The sequence below is a fragment of the Dunckerocampus dactyliophorus genome, chromosome 17 (assembly GCF_027744805.1).
Source record: "Dunckerocampus dactyliophorus isolate RoL2022-P2 chromosome 17, RoL_Ddac_1.1, whole genome shotgun sequence".
NCBI lineage: Eukaryota > Metazoa > Chordata > Actinopteri > Syngnathiformes > Syngnathidae > Dunckerocampus > Dunckerocampus dactyliophorus.
The window spans coordinates 2887501-2909615 of NC_072835.1; the positions used below are offsets into that span (position 1 = coordinate 2887501).

Genomic DNA, 22115 nt, shown 5'->3' on the forward strand with positions numbered 1-22115 from the left:
ATAACATTGAGTTCATAGCACACTTGTAACACATTGACATCATGGTATTATTATTACATTTCATGTCAGAGTGTAATGTAATGACTTGTACACGTCTTCAGAGTACACAGCTTGTGTTACGTGTGGTATGGTGTAGTCCTCCCTTTCTTCATGGCACAATAATAATAGCAGTAGTAATGATACTGAAGATATTGTTAAATGAATAACAGTGTGACAATGCAGCATTGGTAAGCATAATGCTGTAAATGCACGGCTTTGGTGTTGTAGACACAGCTGGCCTGTACTTTGCACTAGTCATGTGATCTTTATGTTTTGCTTTATTGCTTCTGTATGCAGCTTGGTGATCTCCAGCACCGCCGCACAAACAAGATGGGAATTCAAGTGTGTGTGTGTGTGTGTGTGTGTGTGTGTGTGTGTGTGTGTGTGTGCTTCCTTGATTTGTACAACAGAGGCTATCTTTTTTTGTTCCCTTCCTTTCTGTGCGCCTCCCTCTTGTAGTTTGCCGCTATTATTATCATCCTTTTGCTGCTGCTGCTGTATGTAACGCTGACAGCTATCGCAGTAATGGCGAGCGTGGACGGTGTTTCAAGCCTGAATGCTCGCTCCGTCTGTTTCCTCTCCTCTTGCGAGGCGCACGCAGGGCTCAGCTGGCAGCCGTGAACAGCCTGTTCTGCTGCACAGTGGTGGGCAAAGAACAACATTGTCACTGTTCAAAACACACATTTTCACCCAGAAACACACGCCTTGCAACGTCACAAGTGCTGCTGCTTTTTGGATTCAAGTTAACTAATTAATACACAGTATATTTATTGCCATATATTACACACTACCAGTCAAGTTTATCCCCTAGAGCAGGGGTGTCCAAAGTGTGGCCTGAGGGCCAACTGGTTAGTGTTTGTGAGGACATGCGGTCCGCTGGGGGAATATTTCCTTCTCCTCACGATTACAGCATTTCATTCACAATGCAGTATGTCCGATTCCATGAGATTCTGCGTTAAACTGTAGATTCCGTTTTTATTGTCCGATTCTGAGACTCCGTGGGAACACGGGAATCATACCTGCACAACAGGCAGAAATGTCATGCATTTTAAACGTTTGACACCACGGGTCCCAACCCACCGGGCCGTGGAAAACTTTCTGGTGCAATGGAAAAAATAAAAATACACTTAAAAAAATGAATTTGTAAATAGCTACATTGAATTTTATGTAAATGATGATCAATTTTGGTAATATGGGCCATTATGTCATTTTAAAAATAATATACAGTTACAAGTCTTGTAGGTTTTGCATGTTTATATTTTTTGTTGCATGCAGCGACCTTTACCAATTTGTTTGGCGGTCTTTGAATGCACCATTGGCCATGTGCTACCTTTGTACTATACTGTGTTTTTACAGTTTTTCTTTCATCTCATATTTGCTCCCAAATGCTGATACTGTGTGGGAATGCACAAAGGTAAAGTTTGATGACGTTATTGAGTGCTAGTGTGCATATTTGTTCTGTGCACCAGCTCGAGTTAATTCATGCCAGCACACTGCCTTTTACCACACGCATCAAACAGCGACGTAATAATCTAAACTCCAGGTTCGTACTGGTGGACGGTGGTGGATTGTGCTTTTAATTTGATGTTGTTCCTGTCTGAGTTTTACACAATACATAAAAAATACGATCAGTTAGAATGCTATAATACATGAAACCCCACCCGATCCGCTGGAGAGTTGTGGGAACACGAGCCGGCCCGTGGGTCAAAAAGGTTCGGTTCACTCTCGTCTTGTCAAAAAAGACTCAGACTTTACTCATCTCGTTTTATCATCAAAGAGCCATGTTTAGCTCGTCACCGTTCCATTTTCGTTATGAAAAAAAGCTTTGACGATGTAATAATTTGGTCATCGTTGACGAAAAGCATATTTCAAGTCATATTTACCCCAAAAAGATACGACACCACATCATGAAATGTCTCTCTTTTCTTTATGATGGTCATGGTTATTCTTCTTTTTCCAGGTGTTTTCCGCATCCTCCTCGCCCTCGCTCGCGTCTTCCGTTCATGAGTGACGCGGCCGAGCGGAAGAGCGACAGCCATGGATGACAAGGGCTCGGCAGGGAAGATTAGCGTGTCCTCGGACTCGGTGTGCACTCTCAACAGCGAGGACTTTGTCCTGGTGTCCCGGCTGGGCGACGAGACGCCCTCGTCCACCAATAACGGTAGCGACGACGAAAAGACAGGGTTGAAGGTAAGGACGGCGCGGTGCGCAGGTATGGACGCACCGTGGAAGCAGGGAAGGGGAAGTTCAATAAGAAGTTACAGCATCAGAACGTCCTCCATCTTGACTGTTGTTTACCATCTTGATCATTTAGACGACGATTGATTTGCATGACTCAGTCCTTCTCTTAGACATTAGCATGCTAACCATCAAACTAACCATTTTGCTTCTTACGCACACTCACTCTTATTTTCTTACCTGCCTCGTCTGTTTCCGGTAAGGACATCCTCAGTCGCACGTCACCCCATCATTGATGAATTGATTCCACCTCGGCTAGTTTGCTGGCATGGAAATAGGCTTTCAGAACATTCGAAGAGACAGTCACAGCTTCAAGGGATAGTTGGGATTTTTTGACATGAAGTTAGTGTTTGGTTTGTTTTTGTTGACGCTCGCATTTCCTTCCGCTGTGGAACATATATGTAAAGAAGATGGACACGGCGCGCCGTCGCGGAGGAAGAGTGGCATTACTGCGGGCGTCTTCGTCACATACACATGAATGCACAGGCGACAGCGGGCAGGGCAACGGCGGGAGACAAATACAACGGCAAGCATTTTGTGAGGTCTGATGACATTGGTGCCCATGATGAGTGTACGCACGCTTCTGACGGGACCTGTAAATATACAGTACAAAATCCCAAATTAACCCAGTTCCTTTTGTTTTTTTTGTTTTTTTTTTTTAAAACATTGAAGATGTACAATCTGTTGTACAATCATCCCATCATCCCAATAAAAATGGTGCAAAAAAAAAAAGAAATCAGGAAAGGGTCAAACACTTTTTCACACCACTGTAGTGAAAAAAAGGATTCAACTTTGTCACTTTGATGTTTTGTAGAACAAACTGCGAGTGATATCGGGGAAACAGCGTATTATGAGTTTTGTTTATTTGTCATAATAATACGGCTTAAAAAGTTTTTTTTTTCTTTAATATTTCAACTTTGTGCTACTAAAATGACATTATTTTTCTTATAAAATTGCAACTTTTTTGGGGGAGCTAAATATTTTGACTTTATTCTTGTAAAATGACAACTGTTTTTCATTTCTGCGGTTGTTTCTAACTATTTCAACTTTCTTCTTGTAAATGTTCTTCTTGTAATTCTAACTATAATTTGGCTTGTTTTCTCGTAAAATAATGTATCTTTTTTCGCAACGTAATATTCCAAAAATCACAATTCTATTCATTGTTTTGTTTGTTTTTATAATATTACAACTTTTAAAAAAAACATTTTTTCTTTAATATGTCAATTTTATGCTACTAAAATTACCTTTTTTTTTTGGTAGTATTACAACCTTATTCTGGTAAAATTACAGCTTTTTCTCTGGTTAGAACTTTTTGCCTTATGTTTTTGATTAGGTTATGTTTTTGGTTTTTTTGTTCAAAATAACTTGAAAAGTTCTGAATGGATTTGGACCAAATTTTCAGGAGTTGTTGTAAATGGGATATGGAAGAACTGATTACATTTTGGGGGTGATCCGGATCACCGTCTGGATCCTGGAATTTTTTTAAAAGAATTTATTTAACATTGCGACATAGGGCCGTTTGTGCTTATAACTCAGAGGTTTCCAACAGGTTCTACTAAATATCAAAGACTGATCCAAAAAATGCAGGATTATTATTTTGGTGTGAATCACAATATGGCGGAAGGTCTGTGCTTTTCTAGTTTCTTAGTCTTTTGACTTTAGTCTTGTAAAATTACCGCTGATTTTTCCAATTTTGCTGTTGTTTTTCATAGTATATGATATATTAGATTTTTAGAATGTGCCAAAGGCCACAAATGGCTCCAAGGCCGCACTTTGGACACCCCGACAGTAAATAATGAATGGATCTGACAAGATTTGGGCACATGCAAGCAGTATCTAGGGCTGCTACAAACTAAGCGGTTATTTTTTTCAGCTTCCGGCCTCTGCTCAATGCTGCTACAGGCTATTGTGCTAACAGTAAAGCTGCTGCTAACCTATCTAAGGAACATCCCAGCAAATGTATTGGTAAGAATTGCTGAAAATGGGTCGGTAGCGGACTGATGCTTTGTGTGCCAGCGTAGCTGCACATGCTTGAAATCATGTGTTTTTGTCACAAGGGCGTGTCGCCAGGGAAGACGCCATCCTCAGTCTCTCGTTGGAAGGTTCTGGTTACCTCCTCCACCCCGCCCTCAGTGCGGAGGCATTTTTTGTCTTTCATTACATTTGCTATGATTTCATTTCCCCAAGTGGCTGTCTCCATCCATTTCCTGTCCATGGCCCAGTGCAGAAGCTCTGCAAAAGGTGCTCTCTGGCAGAGGTGTCCAGCCGCCCGGGGGGCATTTGTGACCGTGGCTGTACCACATTCTAAAAATGGAATTTAACAAGAACATTTAAAAAAAATCAGCGGCAAACATACAGTCAAAATATTACAAGAAAAAAGTTGTAATTTCACGACAATAATGTTATATTGTAACTTAACTTAATATTATGAGGAAAAATAATGCCATTTTTGTAGCAGAATTGAAATATTCAAGAAGAAGTATGTTATTTTTTAAAAGTCAGAATATGAGAAACAAACCAAACAAAATGAAGTTATAATACTCGGAAAATTAAGTTGGGGGAAAAAGTTATGATATTATGGGAATAAAGACGTAATATTTGGAGAAAAACATTTACAAGAACAAAGTTGAAATAGTTGCAAAATAAAAAAAAATCAAATGGACTTGGAAAAAACAGCTGAAATTTTAGAAGAATAAAGTTAAAACATTAAGAGAAAAAAGTTGTATTCTAAGGAGAAAAAAGTTGCCATTTTATGAAAATAAACTTGTAATATTATGAGGAAAAAATAATGAGTTGAAATATTTAAAGAAAAAATGTATTATTTTTTTTTAAAGTCATAATATGAGAAACAAACCAAATAAAATAAAGTTGTAATTTTTGGAAAATTACGTTGGGGAAAAAGTTAGGATATGATGCAAATAAAGTCAAACTATTACGGAAATTATGTCATAATATAATAGACGAAAATATACAAGAAGCAAGCTGAAATAGGTGGAATAAAAAGACAGCAGAAATGGGGAAAAAAAACAGCTGTAAAAATAGGAAGAGGAAAAAGTCATCTTGTAAGGAGGAAAAATGGTGCAATTTATGAGAATAAACTTGTAATATTATGATAAAATAATATAAAATAAAGTCATTTTCATAGTAGACTTGAAATATTAAAGAAGTATATTATTTCTATATACAGTATATATATTTCATATATTATTTTAAGTCAACATTTCTGGAAAAGTAGGTTTGTGAAAATGTTATAGCATTATGGGAATAAAGTCATAATATTATGGGAATAAAGTCATAATATTATGAAAAGAAAATTTACAAATATTATTTATGAAGAAAGGTGAAATATCTGGGGAAAAAAACCCTGTAAAAATGGGTAGAAAAAGAGCAAAGAGTGAAGTTGGTATTAATAAAAGGCCTTTCACCTATGTGACAAAGCTGAGATGCAATATAAATAACTTGTTAGCATATCTACATGTGTAGCTTTACAAAATAGCAAAGTTTCATTGCTCATTGTTTATGTGGCCCTCGGTGGAAAAAGTTTGGCCACCCCTGCTCTAGGGCAACCAGCAGATGGCGCCACCAGCCCATGCGTGTGGTTTTCAGCAGTGTAGTGTAGAAGTGCACTGCATCAGACCGATTTTGGGTACTTATTTAGCGCCATTGGTGGGATGAAACACTAGAAACGGCCGTCAGTAAGCTGCAGTGCAGTGCAAGATGAAAGTAACACCCCACACTCTGTCTAGGCTTGAAGAAGATGAACTTTTGGCCCATTTCGTCTCTATGCTGAATGTTACTGCGGCGATAAAGAAAGCTACAAGTGGAAGGAAACGGCCAAATCACCTCATTCACTTGTTCATTCCGACACCATAGTCTGGTTTTTTCACACTTGTCAGTCAGCCATCAAGTCAGGGAGGAGTCTAAACTTGTTGTCTTTAATGCAGGTGATTTCAAAGGAAGGGGTCAGCTTTAAGGTCAGTGTCTCCTTCTTCCTCCTCTTTGTCCTCTCCCTTCCTGTATGACTTTGCTGCTCGTGTATCTCTCTCGCTATGGCTCTGTCATGTGATCCCGTGGTGACTCTGTCCGTGGTTTGTGCTCCCTGGTTTATTTGCTGGCTTGTGGAAGTGCATCCTTTTTATTAGCATTTATCACGAGGAAAGTAGGAGATGTCCCCGCCGGGCGAGTGTCTACCTGAGATCCTAACCGTGCAAACTTAAGATCCAAGTCAAGGAACTACATGTCTTGAGGCCCCCCCCCCCACAGTGCAAATTGAAACTGCATTTTTGTCACGCTAAAAACTCGGAACAAATCTTAAAACAGGGGGGTCAAAATGTTTTCCCCAGCGAGCGCGGCATATGGTAAAACCAAAGGATATGGGGGACACTTGAGTATTTTCCATTTTGTAAACCAACCTATGTGGATATGCCAACAAGTTCTATATATTTTATGAAAACAACAGCATTGTGCTATAGGTGGCAATGTGTATTACTACTTTTTCAATTTTTTTACAAATACTTTAACTGTCTTGTTTTTTTGTCATAACAAATAAATAAATACATTTTATTCCCATAATATTTTGACTTCATTCTAGTAATATCCCACATTTTTCACAACCGAATTTTCCCAAAATTACAATTTTGTTCTTTTTTTTTTGTTACAAATATTGCCATCATTATTGCGGTAATTAAAAATGAAATTTTTCATTTCATAGCATTACAACTAGGCCTGTCATGATAATCGCTAAATTGATTAATTGGATAATAAAAAAATAAAAAAACAAGTTGATAATTATGCCACCCTCGATACTGTAAATGGACATGTGCATGCATGCGTGTGTTTCATCTCCTCGCCTCTTTGTACCACACAGGCTGGATGACAAGAGGGTTCACTCTGTGCGCATTGGTTCTATAATGGAATGAACGGAGAGAGTGAACCCTCCTCTCATTCAGCCTCTTTGTGGAGGCGGGGCTTCTAGTGAATAGATAGATTGCTCAGAGTGCTAGCAGCAAAGCAGCCTCGTGAGAAAGCCTACACTAACATGAATGAAATTCATGTTAGTGTATGCTAACACTAACATGTTAGTGTTGGGCACCGGAGCGATGGTTTCTAAGGCCAACGCAACAGCCCCAGTGTGGCAATATTTTGCTTTTTAACAGAATGAACAAGGTGAGCGCATGAACACAGATGAACCGATATGGCACATTTGTTCGAAAGTAGTGACTAGGAAGCAGGGAAACACGACCAACTTGTAATTACACGTGAAACACAACCATCCTTTTCATTTTTCCCAACTTGGAAAAAAAACAACAGACAACGCAAATTGGTGCGCGCTGGCAGACAGTGTCACTCGCTATATTGCAAAAGAATCGCAACCTTTCAGTACGGTTATATGCCAAATACTGTAATTGATGGTGTGAAATAATGTCGATAATATCACTTTTCGACGATAACTTGGAGTACAATCATTGACCAGTGAAATGTAATATCTTGACAGGCCTAGTTACAACTATGCTTGTAATATTTTTTTGTCGTAATGTTACACATTTTTATATTAATGTTATGACTTTATTCTAATAGTTCTACTTTATTCTTGTAAAATTACTGCTTTTTAAAATGCTTTTCTAAAATTTGTCTAGGGCCGCACTTAGGACACCCCTGCGTTAAAATGTCAGCTTGGTATTTTTTCCCAAAGCTGCACAGGCAGTGTTAACAGGTGATTTTTTTTTTGGGGGGGGGGGAATGATTATTTATTTTTTATTTTTTGAGGGCCCGAGAAAGTGGAAAGGAAAGCTTAGCTCTGTTTGACCCTTATGGTCATTTATTAACCAGTATGTTGCACAATGCACAACAGCAACAGAAGCGATGTTGTACTACCAGCAGGGAGCAAACTCGTCCAGCATTCCAGTCTTTTTTTGTGCAGCAGTGCCCTCTGCAAGTTGACTCATTCTATTCTTATGGATTCTCCTGACTTGGGATTCCACTTTGTTTCTTAACATCAATTAACTCCTAACAACTTACACTTACTGACCCACGAGAGATTCCTGATAACGGAGGAAATGTAATAAAAAAGGCTGCACAATAAGGCATGGCGCTATCACTTGACGCAGATGATAGAGTCCACGAATATTCTCAGTGGCCAAGTTTACATAAGCAGGAAATCATAGTGCAGTTATCAGGACCACTGTTGCGGGTCATTTACATGTCACAGCAGCAAAAAGAAACACAATAGTTGTATTTGTTAATGGTTTCTGCTCCAGTGTTTTTGTTTGCTTGCCACTGATGTGCTGCCGTCTATGCTGCCTGTGTCAGATTGTGGGGAATGGAAGCGAGCAGCAGCTCCAAAGGGAGTTAGAGGACGTCCTCATGGAACCGTCGGTGGCCCAGGTGGGCGTGGGAGATCATCACGGCCTCCTCGCCACGACGGCCTCCCCTGTAGCGCCAGGCGCTGACCCGCTAAGCACGCCCTCCCCCAAGGTGGAGATGGCGCTTCCTGTTCAGACGGCTCAGGAGAGCGAGCTGAACGAGCGGTCATATCGAGGTGAGCGATTATTTCATGAAAACAAAGCATTAGAACATGCTTGTAGCAATCCCTCGCTCATGGCGGCTTACTCCTTTCAGACCCGGCCGTGATAAGTGAATTTTTGCCAAGTAGGACACATAACTGTATTTGTAAATGGAATATTTTCATAGTTAGAGCATAGAAAACCTGTTTACCGACACAATTTGTAACATTAGTAAAGCCCTCTAGACATGAAATAACACCCCTATAGTCACTTTTACACTCCTATTACCCAATATAGTTGACATAACAGGAGAAAATAAGACATATCAAGCAAACAAATCCTGTTTACGACCCCCTAAATATGTATAACATTATTAGAGCCCTCTAGACATTAAATAACAGCCCTGTAGTCACCTTTACACTCCTATTACCCAATATAGTAGACATAATAAGAAAAAATAAGAGGTATTAAATAAAGAAAAGCTGTTTACGATCTTCTGAATATGGTTTTTAACACTACTAAAGCCCTCTAGACATAAAATAACATCCCTGTAGTCATCTTTACACTCGTATTACCCAATATAGTAGAATAAGAGTCAATAAGACATATTAAGCAAAGAACCTGTTTAAGACCATCTAAATATGGTTTTTAACATTTAGCCCTCCAGACTCCCCTGAAATAACACCCCTAAAGTCACCTTTACACTCCTATTATCCAATATAGTAGATACAATAAGAGAAAATGAGACATATAAGGCATAAATAAGACATAATTTAACACTCACGTTAGCATTGAGAGTTCCTTGTGGTACCTTTTTTCACATCTGGTTTTGTCTTGCAGTCCTTTCTGCAGTGGCTATTGTCTCACTAGTGTAACATTACTGACACCTAGTGGCCAGTGTGGAATACTACATATCATCACAAGGCCTTTGAATGCGTCTTCTGAATGCCTTATACAGTATTTGTATTTTACTTTATTTAGAGATTTTTTATGCTTGAACATGCTTCATTTAGGCCAAAAATACATCAAATGTATTTAAGTATGCATGTTTTTGACTAATAATAGGCCGTATTCAACCATGAAACAGCATGATTTATTAATGAAAATATATTTTTTAAACCGTGAGAGTGAATCCGCGAAATTCAAAATGCTAAGAGGCGAGGGATTACTTTATTACGGAAACATTGCTATACTTTAGAGTAGTCAGTGTTCAGCTTGTATAGATATGCTAACATCTCTCCCTCCACAGGAGACGAATCCTCGTCAGACGGCAGCCCGGGCAGTCCCATCCCAGACGAGGACAGCGTGGTCTTCAGCCAGCTGACATATCTCGGGTGTGCCTCGGTCAACGCCCCCCGCAGCGAGGTGGAGGCCCTGCGCATGATGAGCATCCTCAGAGGGCAGTGCCAGCTCCCCTTGGACGTCACCCTGTCGGTGCCAGGCGTGTCGGAAGGCACTGTCAGGTAGGCAGCTGGAGAACGTCATTTCCAACAGTCTCGTCTGAGGAGAGCTGCTGCATCTGCTGTGTAAACCGTATCACATCGTCACCAAAGAAGACATATTGTTATAATTTTTTTAAATGATGGCTTTTGTTTTCACCCCATTCTACTCTTACATACAAAAATGTGTACCTCACCATACTGTGCTGAACTGAACCACGACTCTCCGGATTTTGATGAAATGTGGTTATTGCCTTGTGCCGTGACAGAAGATCCAGAATTTATCTGTCTTTGCCTTTTACACAGAATGCATGCTAGTGGGCTATTTACACAACTCTTGCGCACAGGCGCTGTCCCGCCTTTGTTAGAGCTCTGATACTAACCTCCTAAAGGTGGACCATTTGCGACCAGCAGCCCGGATTTTGAATTTTGCATGTTTGCATCAACGTACTGCACACACGGCATGTTATTATTTTTCCAGGTTGTTGGACCCCCACAGCAGCACAGAGATCGCCAACTACCCCATCTATAAAATCCTGTTCTGCGTGCGGGGCCACGACGGCACCCCGGAGAGCGACTGCTTCGCGTTCACCGAGAGCCACCACAACACTGAGATCTTCAGGATACACGTGTTCCGCTGCCAAATACAAGAGGCGGTGAGCAGGCTGGCATTCCTTGAAACAATGACCAAAGTTAGGACACACATACTCAATAGCATTAGCAAGTGTTTGGTACCGTGATACTGGATGTGTATTGTTTAAACCCTAGTTACCTCAGGGGTGCAAGACCACATTTCATCTCCTCAGCATGCGTACGTCTTGCCTGACATGTAAAGGGTTATTCTCCCTGTCTCGGGTGAGACTTCTAAGTCAGGGCCGAGGGAACTCACAGCCTCCTATGTAAAGGCGGCGCCGTTACATCCAGACTATTCATGGTAGAGTAACCGATTTATACTGTAGACAATACTGAACCCTCTGCTTTATAGCTGCTCTCCCTCTTATGGTTAGTTGCTCTTGGTAAGGACCTGGGATAATTTACTCAGCTACTAGCAATCAGAAAGACCTTTTCATTATTAATATATCTGGAATAACCTACAAGGAACTTTGTTGAACAATACTGTCCACCACCGCAAAGGGACCCCGGGCCGCACTTTGGACACTGCTGTCTTAACGTGTGCTTGTGTCCTCGGGCGACCACGTTCATTTTAATATTAACGTTTTAATCACATTTCTGTGCTGCTGTTCCGCCCCTTCCCTCAGGCCAGTGCTTCTTAAATAGTAAGGCGGGCTCCCCCTTGGGGGTGCGGTGAACTGTCAGGGGTGGCCGTGAAAGACAGGGCAAATTTATCGTACTCAAATTGGAATTGGACTCTTGAATACACTTGTATGCTTCACTGCTCTCCATTTTGTTGCATTTTCCTGGTTTCTGTTTGTAGTTCAGTCTGTACAGTACAGATAAATAACTAGATATTATTGGGGGGGGCGTGAAAACATTTCTGTCCCCTGGGGGGGGCATGACAGAAAATAATTGAGAACCACTGCCATAGGCTGACTCAGGCTTTGTGGCTTGGCTGATGTTGTCTTTATTTAACAACTCTGATGCTGCCTTTTGGCGACATCTGATGGATGACCCGCAGCACATTCTAAGTTATAATTTAACAAGAAAACTAAAAAAAAAAAAACAACAGCAGCAGCAAACGGACAAATCAGCATTCTTTTATAATAATTAAAAAAAATGTAATCCAGCGAGAAAAAGTCTTAATTTTAAAAGAATATAATATGAATAATATAATAATGTCGTAATGTTATGATGAAATATGAAATTAATATTTGAGAAAAAAAGACTGTTTTATAGAGAAACAAACAGCAACAAAACCTTTGGGAAAATTAGGTTGCAGAAATGATGAGAATAAAGTCCAAATATTATGGGGATAAAGTCAAAATTACACAAAGAAAATTTTCAAGAAAACACTTGAAATAGTTTTTGCAGTAAACAACTGCAAAAAAATGTGTAAAAACAGCTGTAATTTTAATATTAGAATAAAGAGAATAAATAGAGAATAAAGTAGAAGAGAAAAAAGTCGTATTCCAACAAGAAAAAAATTTACTAGAATAAACTCATAATATTATGAAGAAAAACAATGTCATTTTAGTAGTATAAAGCTGAAATATTAAAGAAAAAAGGACTCTTTTTTGTTTTTTTTTCCCCGATGTTGTGGTATTATAAGAGACAGTTGTAATTTTTGGAACATTACGTTGGAGAAAATGTAACAATGTTATGGGAATAAATTCATAATATTACCAAAAGAAAATGTATGAAGATTATTGAAGAAGACAGTTGAAATAGTTGGAAACTGTTAAAAAAAAAACAAAAACAACAAATCAAGCAGAAATAGGAAATAAAAAAAAGTAAAGAGTAAAGTTGATATTTATAATAATAAATAATAAGAAAAAAAAAGCTGAGATGCACCTTTGTCTTTAAATATATATCATTTCTGTTGTGTGTTGCTTTATAAAATATCAAAGTGGCAAAGTCACTATGTGGCCCTTGCTTGAGAGGTTCCCCACCCCTGGTATAGGGCATGTATATACACATACACACACAGTATATTAGTATTATTCTCAGGTCACTTGACAGTATTCAATGCATATGAAGTGAAGACTGAGCAAGCATTGTGTTGCACAACCTCGACATAAAAACACGTTGATATTGCTGGAAGTGTTCTGCTTGACCTTGTCTCCAATCATTGACCCCACCCCCACCCCAGTCCCACAGGGACCGTGTCAGTGTTTGGGAGCTGCAAAGGGGTTATGTCATGCACTCCAGGCTGTGTTGCGGTGCTCACATAATCACATAACCCATGCACACAAAATAGCAAAGAGAAATCCCTCCAGAACCAGAGAGAGGTGATAGCGAGAGGATGTGTCACCGCGTGTGTTGTTCAGCAGAAAAGGAAAAAGGGGGTTAAGGCGCTGCTTCAGAGCCCCCCCCCCCCCAGGTGCAAATTGAAACTGCTTTTTCCTCACGCTAAGAACTCGCACTAAACCTTAAAATGTCAGCTCGGTATTTTGCTGCATGAGAGGTAAAGCAAACAAACTGCGCAGGGAAAGTTTGCATCTTGTTCAGACAGATGATCCCAAATTGAAATTAGGGATGGTCGTAATAGAAGTTAAATATATTTCAAGAAAAAAGTGCATCAGCAGCATTGTCATTCAGGTGAAAAAGCCCATTATTACAATCAACTTTGTCTCACAAAATTATGACTTTTCCCCCAACCTAATTTTCCAAAAATGGTAACTTTAATTTGTTTTTCATATTGCAATTTCAAAAAGTTGCAATATGTTTATTCTTGTAAAATGATTTTTTAATGTTAAAATATGACTTTTTTTCTTCATATTTTGACTTTATTCTTGTTAAATTACAGCTGTTTCTTTTTACCCCATTTCTGCTCTTTTTAAATTTTACAATTATTTAAACTTTTGTCTTGTAAATTTCCTTCTCGTAATTATGACTTTCGTTCCATAATATTTTGACTTTTTTTATTGTAATATAACTTTTTCTGCAACCTAATTTTCCAAAAAATTACAGCTTTATTTTGTTTAAATTGTTTCTCATAATATTATGCCTTAAAAAAAAATACTGTTTTCTCTTAATATTTCAACTCTGCTACTAAAATGGCATTTTTTTCCTCATAATGTTACAGGTTTATTCTCATAAAATTACGCCTTTTTTTGGTTGAAATACAACTTTTTTCTTTTCATATTGTGACTTTATTCTCGTAAAATGACAGCTGTTTACAAATTTTCCAACTATTTCAACTTTCTTTTGGTAAATTTTCTTCTCGTAATTTTGACTTCTTTTCTTGTAATATTCAAACTTTTTCCGGGACCTAATTTTCCAAACATGGCAACTTTATTTGTTTTTTTGTTCATAATATTATGACTTTAAAATTTGCGAGTTTTTCTCATTAGATTACAACTTTTTCCTTTCAATATTTCGTCTTGACTCTAGTAAAATTAATGCAGATTGTTCCAGTTTTGCTGGGCTTTTTAAAAAAAGTTGTCTTGTTAAATCATATTATTTGAATGTGCCACGGGTAGGCCTGTCACGATGACAAATTTTGCAGGTCAATAATTGTGCTACAAATGAATGCCGATATAATCGATATTATCGGCATTTCTGAGACCATTTTTTCATTAATGACATGGCATAATCTAAGCCGGTGTGTCTGGCTCGCTGCTTCCCTCAGCTCACTGTGGTCGGTTTTAGCTTTGTTTTATCGTTTGTTGTGAGGACCATCGACTTTCTGCTGTATGATAGTCAGGAATTACTTAAAATTCAGGACATTGTGGCCGCCTTTGTGAAACAAGAGTACGGGGGGCCAAACAAACCGCGTGCCTGACTCCTCTTACCTGGCTGACGTGCCAGAGTTCCTGCTCCGGAAGGAGCCGTTGATTCCCAGGAAAACGTAGACGCCGGAGGGTGACAGACTTGTGGAGCTCAAAGCCTGGCTGGCACTTTCTCCCGAGGCGGTTCGGTTCCCGCATAATGTTCCACAGGATTACGAGGATTGTTTTCACCGCTTCGTCTCTTGGCGCAAGTTGGTCGTGTTCCCCTTTATTCTCGTCACTACTTTCGAACAAATGCGCTCCCCTTGTTCATTCTGTTTAAAGCCGAAATATTCCCACACTGGGACTGTTGCGCTCGCCCAAGAAACCATCGCTTCTGTGCCATCATTCATGTTAGCATGTGCTTTCTCACAAAGCTAATTTGTTGCTGGCACCCTGGGTCCACTCACTAGTAGCCCCGCCTCTACAAAGAAGCTCAATGAGAGGACAGGAGGGCTCACTCTCTCTGTTCATTCCACTGTAGAACCCATGCGCACAGACAGATGCAGAGTGAACCCTCATACGCATACATACACATGTTACTGGATCGAGGGCTCATAATTATCAAACTTTTTTTGTATCATTCGATTAATCCAGATATTTATTATTGTGACAGTCCTAGCCACGGGACAATAAAAAAAACAGCCACAGACTGCGAATGGCTCCCGGGCCGGGCTGCACTTTGGACACCCCAGCTACCGTAAATTGGCAGCAGGCGGTAATTGCAGAGACATTTTAAAAACTCACAAGCAAATTTTTTCCACATGAGCAATGATTTGGAGTGCATGAGAAAGTGGACCTCAACACAACCATAAGTCATCTGTTTGACGTGCATCACTTTCAACATCTCAGACTTTGATGTTTCTTTTGGAGAGAACACGACTTTCTAGAACAATACTTCTTTAGCGGTCATAGCGCTACTTTCCTTGGCAAATATCTATGCTTCTTATCCTGGTTTATTAGGAAATAACCTTCCTGCCAGGTCTTGGCATTCTTCATCTCTACCCAGAGCATATGCGCCTCATCGAGCGAGGTTAGCAGCGCCTTTTAAGAAGCAGCAAATTGAATATTAACAGCAGCAGTTGCCATTTATTATCTCCCCGTCATTAACCTTGGAGGGCTGCTGCTCAAAATAATCCGGTTGCCAGGGGCTTTGATTTGGGGCCCTGTTTATTAAAACCCACGTACAGTAGCTAGTTTTGAGTAAGTAAAGATATCTATCGCATTTTACCAACCATTTTATTCCATCTTGTCAAGGGACAATACTCCGTGTCCAAATTGGTGTGCGTATTTAAATGTGTTATCTAGCACTGTCCTTAATCCTCTTGGGTAAAGTGCCACGCAGCCCAGCTTTCCCAAGTGAGGGCGTCATTCTCTCCTTTACAATGTCACAGTACGATGTTGGATGTTGTCCATGGTCCCCCTCAATGAACCGCGGCAGCACTCGTGCAGCCCCAGACCATGAGCAGTCTATCCAAGTTTACTTTCTCTAGCATTTGTCCGCTGAGAAGATACGCTGTCATCAACTTTCTCCCAGGCTTTACCTTGGTTTGTCTTTGTGCCGTTGCCCGGTCTCCGCAGGTGAGCAGGATACTGTACAGCTTCGCCACGGCATTCCGACGGTCCGCTAAGAAGGCGGCGCTGGCGTCCCAGCAGGCCGCCCCGCTCACGCCCGACAGCGACTTGTTTACCTTCACTGTCAGCCTGGAGATCAAGGAGGATGATGGCAAGGGCACGTTCAGGTAGGGCAAAGTTGGCGCAGATGTTTGTACCGAATGACAAAATGGAGAGGCACACATTGGGCTAGCATGACAGCCCAATGGTCACATCTGTGTACATTTTGCTGCATGCTTTGAATGGGAACTATAAAAGAATATAAACTTGAAAGCCAAGTAGTCCAACTTGAAATGTTAACTCCTTCAATCCCAGCCATTTTTCAAAAGACAACCCCTCAGTAGCAGCTATTTTAGGCCATTTTAACTGATTTTTCAAGGTACACAGAACATTGTGTTCTATGGCTATATAAACATGGAACCTACCAAAAGAAACATTAGACTCCCGTCTTTAATCAGAAAATAAAGGTTTAGTTCTACATTTTTCCATTCTTTGGTAATCAGCAGTAGAACATAGGTAAGTTTCAGGAAAATATCAGTTCCTGACAAAAAAAAGAGATAAAACCAGCTTACATTTCAAAACCAACCAGTTATATTTCTAGCATAACTTTCACTTTGACACAAGTTTTTTGCTTTTGTGACATCTGAAATATCTATCATATAAAAACTATACCGAACATAAACGATGCAAAAAAGGGTTATTTTACATCAAAATAACAATTTCTTTACAAATATAACACCCTGAACTATTTACAATTTGACATTTGGAACTAAACTGTGTGTGCACGTGTGCATGCGTGTGTGTGCATGCGCTAAAATTCCCCTACAATGCGTAACCTTCTGCACGCGACACTCCTCCGTGCTCTTCCACGTCCTCCTTGCTGTGGAGTGTGTTTTTACATGCAAAAGATTTGGATTGCACTATTTACAGTAAATAATTCATCATGGCAAGCTATACCACCCCCTCTTCATCCTGATTTTGTATTGCATTTTTAACGCATTTGTTTACTCATTGATAATTTATTCCTAAGTATGTCAGCATTATGAATCATTTATACCTGATTCCCTTCCAAAAAACAACATCAATCTAGGTCTGTCCAGTATGCAGCTATTTATTTCACGGTCACAGTGGTTGAATTTTTGGCTAAAAAGTTACTGAATCCATTTGAAGTTACTGAATCGTTTTGGGTCGTATCATTCTAAATGAACCAATATCGTTCTTGAATGGTATCTAGACATAAAGTAATCCCTCATTCTAAAATGAAGGCTATACTACAGGAAGTGCAGAATTATTAGGCAAGTTGTATTTTTGAGGATTAATTTTATTATAGAACAACAAACATGTTCTTAATGAACCCAAAAGACTCATTAATATCAAAGCTGAATATGTTTGGAAGTTGGAATGGGGCTTTTTTAGTTTTAGCTATTTTAGAAGGATATCTGTGTGTGCAGGCGACTATTACTGTGCATAATTATTAGGCAACTTCCTTTCCTTTGGCAAAATGGGTCAGAAGAGGGACTTGACAGGCTCCGAAAAGTCAAAAATAGTGAGATATCTTGCAGAGGGATGCAGCACTCTTAAAATTGCCAAGCTTCTGAAGCGTGATCATCAAACAATCAAGCGTTTCATTCAAAATAGTCAACAGGGTCGCAAGAAGCGTGTGGGAAAAACCAAGGCGCAAAATAACTGCCCATGAACTGAGAAAAGTCGAGCGTGCATCTGCCAAGATGCCACTTGCCACCAGTTTTGCCATATTTCAGAGCTGCAACATCACTGGAGTGCCCAAAAGCACAAGGTGTGCAATACTCAGAGACATGGCCAAGGTAAGAATGGCTGGAAAAACGACCACCACTGAACAAGACACAAGCTGAAACGTCAAGACTGGGCCAAGAAATATCTCAAGACTGATTTTTCTAAGGTTTTATGGACTGATGAAATGAGAGTGAGTCTTGATAGGCCAAATGGATGGGCCCATGGCTGGATCGGTAAAGGGCAGAGCTGCAGTCCGACTCAGATGCCAGCAAGGTGGAGGTGGGGTACTGGTATGGGCTGGTATCATCAAAGATGAGCTTGTGGGGCCTTTTCGGGTTGAGGATGGAGTCAAGCTCAACTCCCAGTCCTGCTGCCAGTTTCTGGAAGACACCTTCTTCAAGCAGTGGTACAGGAAGAAGTCCGCATCCTTCAAGAAAAACATGATTATCATGCAGGACAATGCATCCATGCATCCATCACACGCACCCAAGTACTCCACAGCGTGGCTGGCAGGAAAGGGTCTAAAACAAGAAAAACTAATGACGTGGCCTCCTGGTTAAGCTGATCTGACCACCATAGAGAACCTGTGATCCCTCATCAAATGTGAGATTTACAAGGGGGGAAAACGGTACACCTCTCTGAACAGTGTCTGGGAGGCTGCGGTTGCTGCTGCACGCAATGTTGATCGTGAACAGATCAAAACACTGACAGAATCCATGGATGGCGGGCTTTTGAGTGTCCTTGCAAAGAAAGGTGGCTATGTTGGTCACTGATTCGTTTTTGTTTTGTTTTTGAATGTCAGAAATGTATATTTGTGAATGTTGAGCTGTTATATTGGTTTCCCTGGTGAAAATAAATAATTGAAATGGGTATATATTTGGTTTTTGTTAAGTTGCCTAATAATTATGCACAGTAATAGTCGCATGCACACACAGATATCCTTCTAAAATAGCTAAAACTAAAAAAGCCCCACTCCAACTTCCACAAATACTCAGCTTTGATATTAATGAGTCTTTTGGGTTCATTAAGAACATGTTTGTTGTTCTATAATAAAATTAATCCTCAAAAATACAACTTGCCTAATAATTCTGCACTTCCTGTATAAGGTCAATGAGTAAATAGCCCTTAAAAGTAGGCAAATTGTCTAACATGTCTGCAAATCATTTGCAGTGTACTTACTGTTATTTATTATGACTGTTACATGAATTGTTTATGGTGACAAGAACTTTGACAATTATATTACCACATTGTTACATTACATCACTTTATCATTTTCCTATGTATTAATCGGAAAAGGGTACATTTGGAATACAGGAAGTGAACAGATATTGCAGTTGGTGTGAACCGGATGGGGGGTAGGATTAAATAAGCTTTGCTTCTTCCTACTCCTTTTGGACACGTGGAACTGCGAATTGTGTTATGTGATGCATTGCAGTGCAACTTAAATTAAACCATTATCATTAGAGAGATTAGCGGCTAGCCAAAAATGGCCCCGAGCAGCACTTTGGGCACCCATGTGTTACGAAGCTATGCCCACTGTGAACTTCTTGGAAGTCGAATAACAAAGATTTCCTTTAAATTAGGCGCCGCCATGTTCTCTCTCTCTCACATGATGAGCTTTGATAAAGATCATGTGTTTGCTTCCTTCCACCCATGTTTTATTTTTGTTTCACCGCAGCGCGACTCCTGCTTAATTTATCCAGGAGAGACTTTTCTTGTATCGGTTAGCCTTTTGCAGTTAGTGAAGAAAAGTCCCTTTTTCTCTGACTGGATGAGTAAAAGAAAGAATTGTTGAATATTTCCTGCGGGTTAATTCATCTCCACGCTTGTCATTGGTCAGTCACATTGACGTGTTATTTTTTCAGTGAGGAATTTGGGTTTTTTATGGGCTCTGATTGATTAACGGTTCTTGGTCTTCTTCCAGCGCTGTGGCGAAGGACAAGGACAAGCAGAGCTTCAAGCTGCGAGCAGGAATGGGCAAGAAAATTGTCATTTACGTACAGCAGACGTCCAACAAGGAGCTGGCTATTGAGAGGTATCAAGAAACCCCACAAACGATTCATGCACGCGTGAGATGGCACGCTAGTGACAGAGCTCACCTCATCTGTTTCCTTCAAGCCATCCGCTGTCAGTGACAAACACCCACAGCGGCGTCCTTACGCATGTTACACTTCATATGTTCCAGCATTTAGAACAGGGTGATTGATGTCTCCCGGTCTTTGAGGCTGTCCTCATTTTCCATGGCTGCATAAATCTCTTCCTGGTGGCGCACCCAGACAGGACCACAATGTTAAATATCCTCCAAGACACTCGCTATGTGTTATGTAATACGATGCTCGTCATCTTTATCTCCTGCTCTCATTGGTAGTAAAATCATCTTTTCTTTCTCTGTAAATGTTTTTATTTATGCTTTTTTTTGCCCCATGTGTGTGCCCGTCTAGGTGTTTTGGCCTTCTGCTCAGTCCTGGGAAGAATGTAAAGAACAGTGACATGCACCTTCTGGACCTGGTGGGTGAACGTTTACACCAGGGGTGTCCAAAGTGCAGCCTGGGGGCCACTTGTGGCTCGTGTTTGTTTTATTATTGGCCCACGATATTTTAAAAATATAATATATAAAATGATGTAAATAATAAAAGCCACACGGTGGCCTAGTGGTCAGCATGTTGTCCACACAGTCAGGAGATCTGAAAGATCTGGTTTCGAAAGTCCGTTGGAAATCTCTGTGTGGAGTTGGCTGTGTGCGTGGGTTTTCTCCAGGTACTCCGGTACATCATTCCTCCCCAATGATTGTTTGATGTGCCCTGTGATTGGCTGGCCAAGGGTAGCCAAGGGTCTACCCCGTCTCTCGCCTGAAGTCAGCTGGGATAAGCTCCAGCATACCCGTGACTTTAAGGCCCTGCCACACCTTGACGATTTAGCCAGTGTATGCCAACGTATGAAAAATTTGGCAAATAAGCTGCCGTATGTCGAATAAGTTATGGGTAAGTTTTGTATAAGTTGAGCACGCTGAAGCATGCCGGCATACATCGTAGTACGTCCAAGTCGTCCAAATATTTTGTGCATGCACAAAACTTTTTGACGTATGTCAACGTATGATTCATACGTCCCGCATACGCGGGCAATAAGTTATGCGATCGTTGATGCCCGTTCACACACGTGATTTGTAAGTTACGCACAAGTCGTAATACGTCAACATACCTTGAGACAAAACTGTGTCTTCTTGGCTCTCTTCTTGGCAAGCGTTGACTGAGAGGAGATGGAAACCACTGGGGAAGCAGCTTCCGATACCATTGACGATGCCTGAGAGGCGTTAGAACCTGCGTCATCTCCATCAGAGTGAGAGTGGGATGGGGAGGCTGTGGGTGGTGATGGATCCCTCCATCACTGCCCTGATACTTCTTGGCAGCGGTCTTTGATATTTTCTTCGGCATGATGGTGATGTTGACACTGCGATGTCTAGTGAGGTTATGATTTCAGTCATCGAGTGGCAGCCTTTTTATAGGCTACGGCACGTGATCGTCGGCCATACGCTGCCGTGTGGTTTGCATAAGTTAGACTGGCGTTGTGCATAAGTTGTGAACGCTGGCAACACGCTATGGATTTGTTGGTAAAAGTTGTCTATAAGTTATAGAAACGTTCTATATAAGCTACTAAAACGTCATGTATATGTCGAACTCGTTATGAATACGCTATGTATACGCCCAAAATTTCAAAAGACGTCCACAGTTCAACGTATGCCATCAAAATGATCACGTCGGGCATGCGCTGGCTAAATCGTCAAGGTGTGACACCTTGTGACAAGGTGTGTCTTTAGTAATAAGCGGCATAGAAGATGGATGGATAATGGGAAAAAAAACAACAGCAGCAAAAATCAGCAGTAACTTTACAAGAATAAAGTCAAAATATTAAGAGAAAAAAGCTTTAATCTAATGAGAAAAAAACATGTAATTTTATGAAAATAAGGTTTTTAATATGAGGAAAAATAACATAATTTTACTAGCATAAAGTTGAAATATAAAAAAACAACATTTTTTTAAAGTCGTAATATTATGGAAAACAAACCAAACACTAAATTGCTGTAAAATTTGGTTGTGGAAAAGTAAGGTTATGAGAACAAAGTCAAAATATAAAAGTCATAATTA

General features: G+C 40.2%; 1 protein-coding gene across 2 annotated transcripts in view; it reads left to right on the forward strand.

Moving 5' to 3' along the window:
- Window positions 1-22115, forward strand: part of LOC129170453 (rab GTPase-activating protein 1) — a 111995-nt gene that overhangs the window by 5433 nt on the left and 84447 nt on the right. Inside the window, exons 2-9 of one of the 2 annotated variants that reach the window (XM_054758058.1) lie at window positions 2000-2229; window positions 6222-6251; window positions 8587-8815; window positions 10030-10243; window positions 10701-10875; window positions 16189-16349; window positions 19898-20008; window positions 20415-20481. In XM_054758058.1, coding sequence (XP_054614033.1) covers window positions 2077-2229; window positions 6222-6251; window positions 8587-8815; window positions 10030-10243; window positions 10701-10875; window positions 16189-16349; window positions 19898-20008; window positions 20415-20481 — 1140 coding nt within the window. In that variant the 5' untranslated portion in view covers window positions 2000-2076. The remainder of the gene's footprint in view (window positions 1-1999; window positions 2230-6221; window positions 6252-8586; window positions 8816-10029; window positions 10244-10700; window positions 10876-16188; window positions 16350-19897; window positions 20009-20414; window positions 20482-22115) is intronic. The other variant, XM_054758059.1, reaches the window with a different exon arrangement.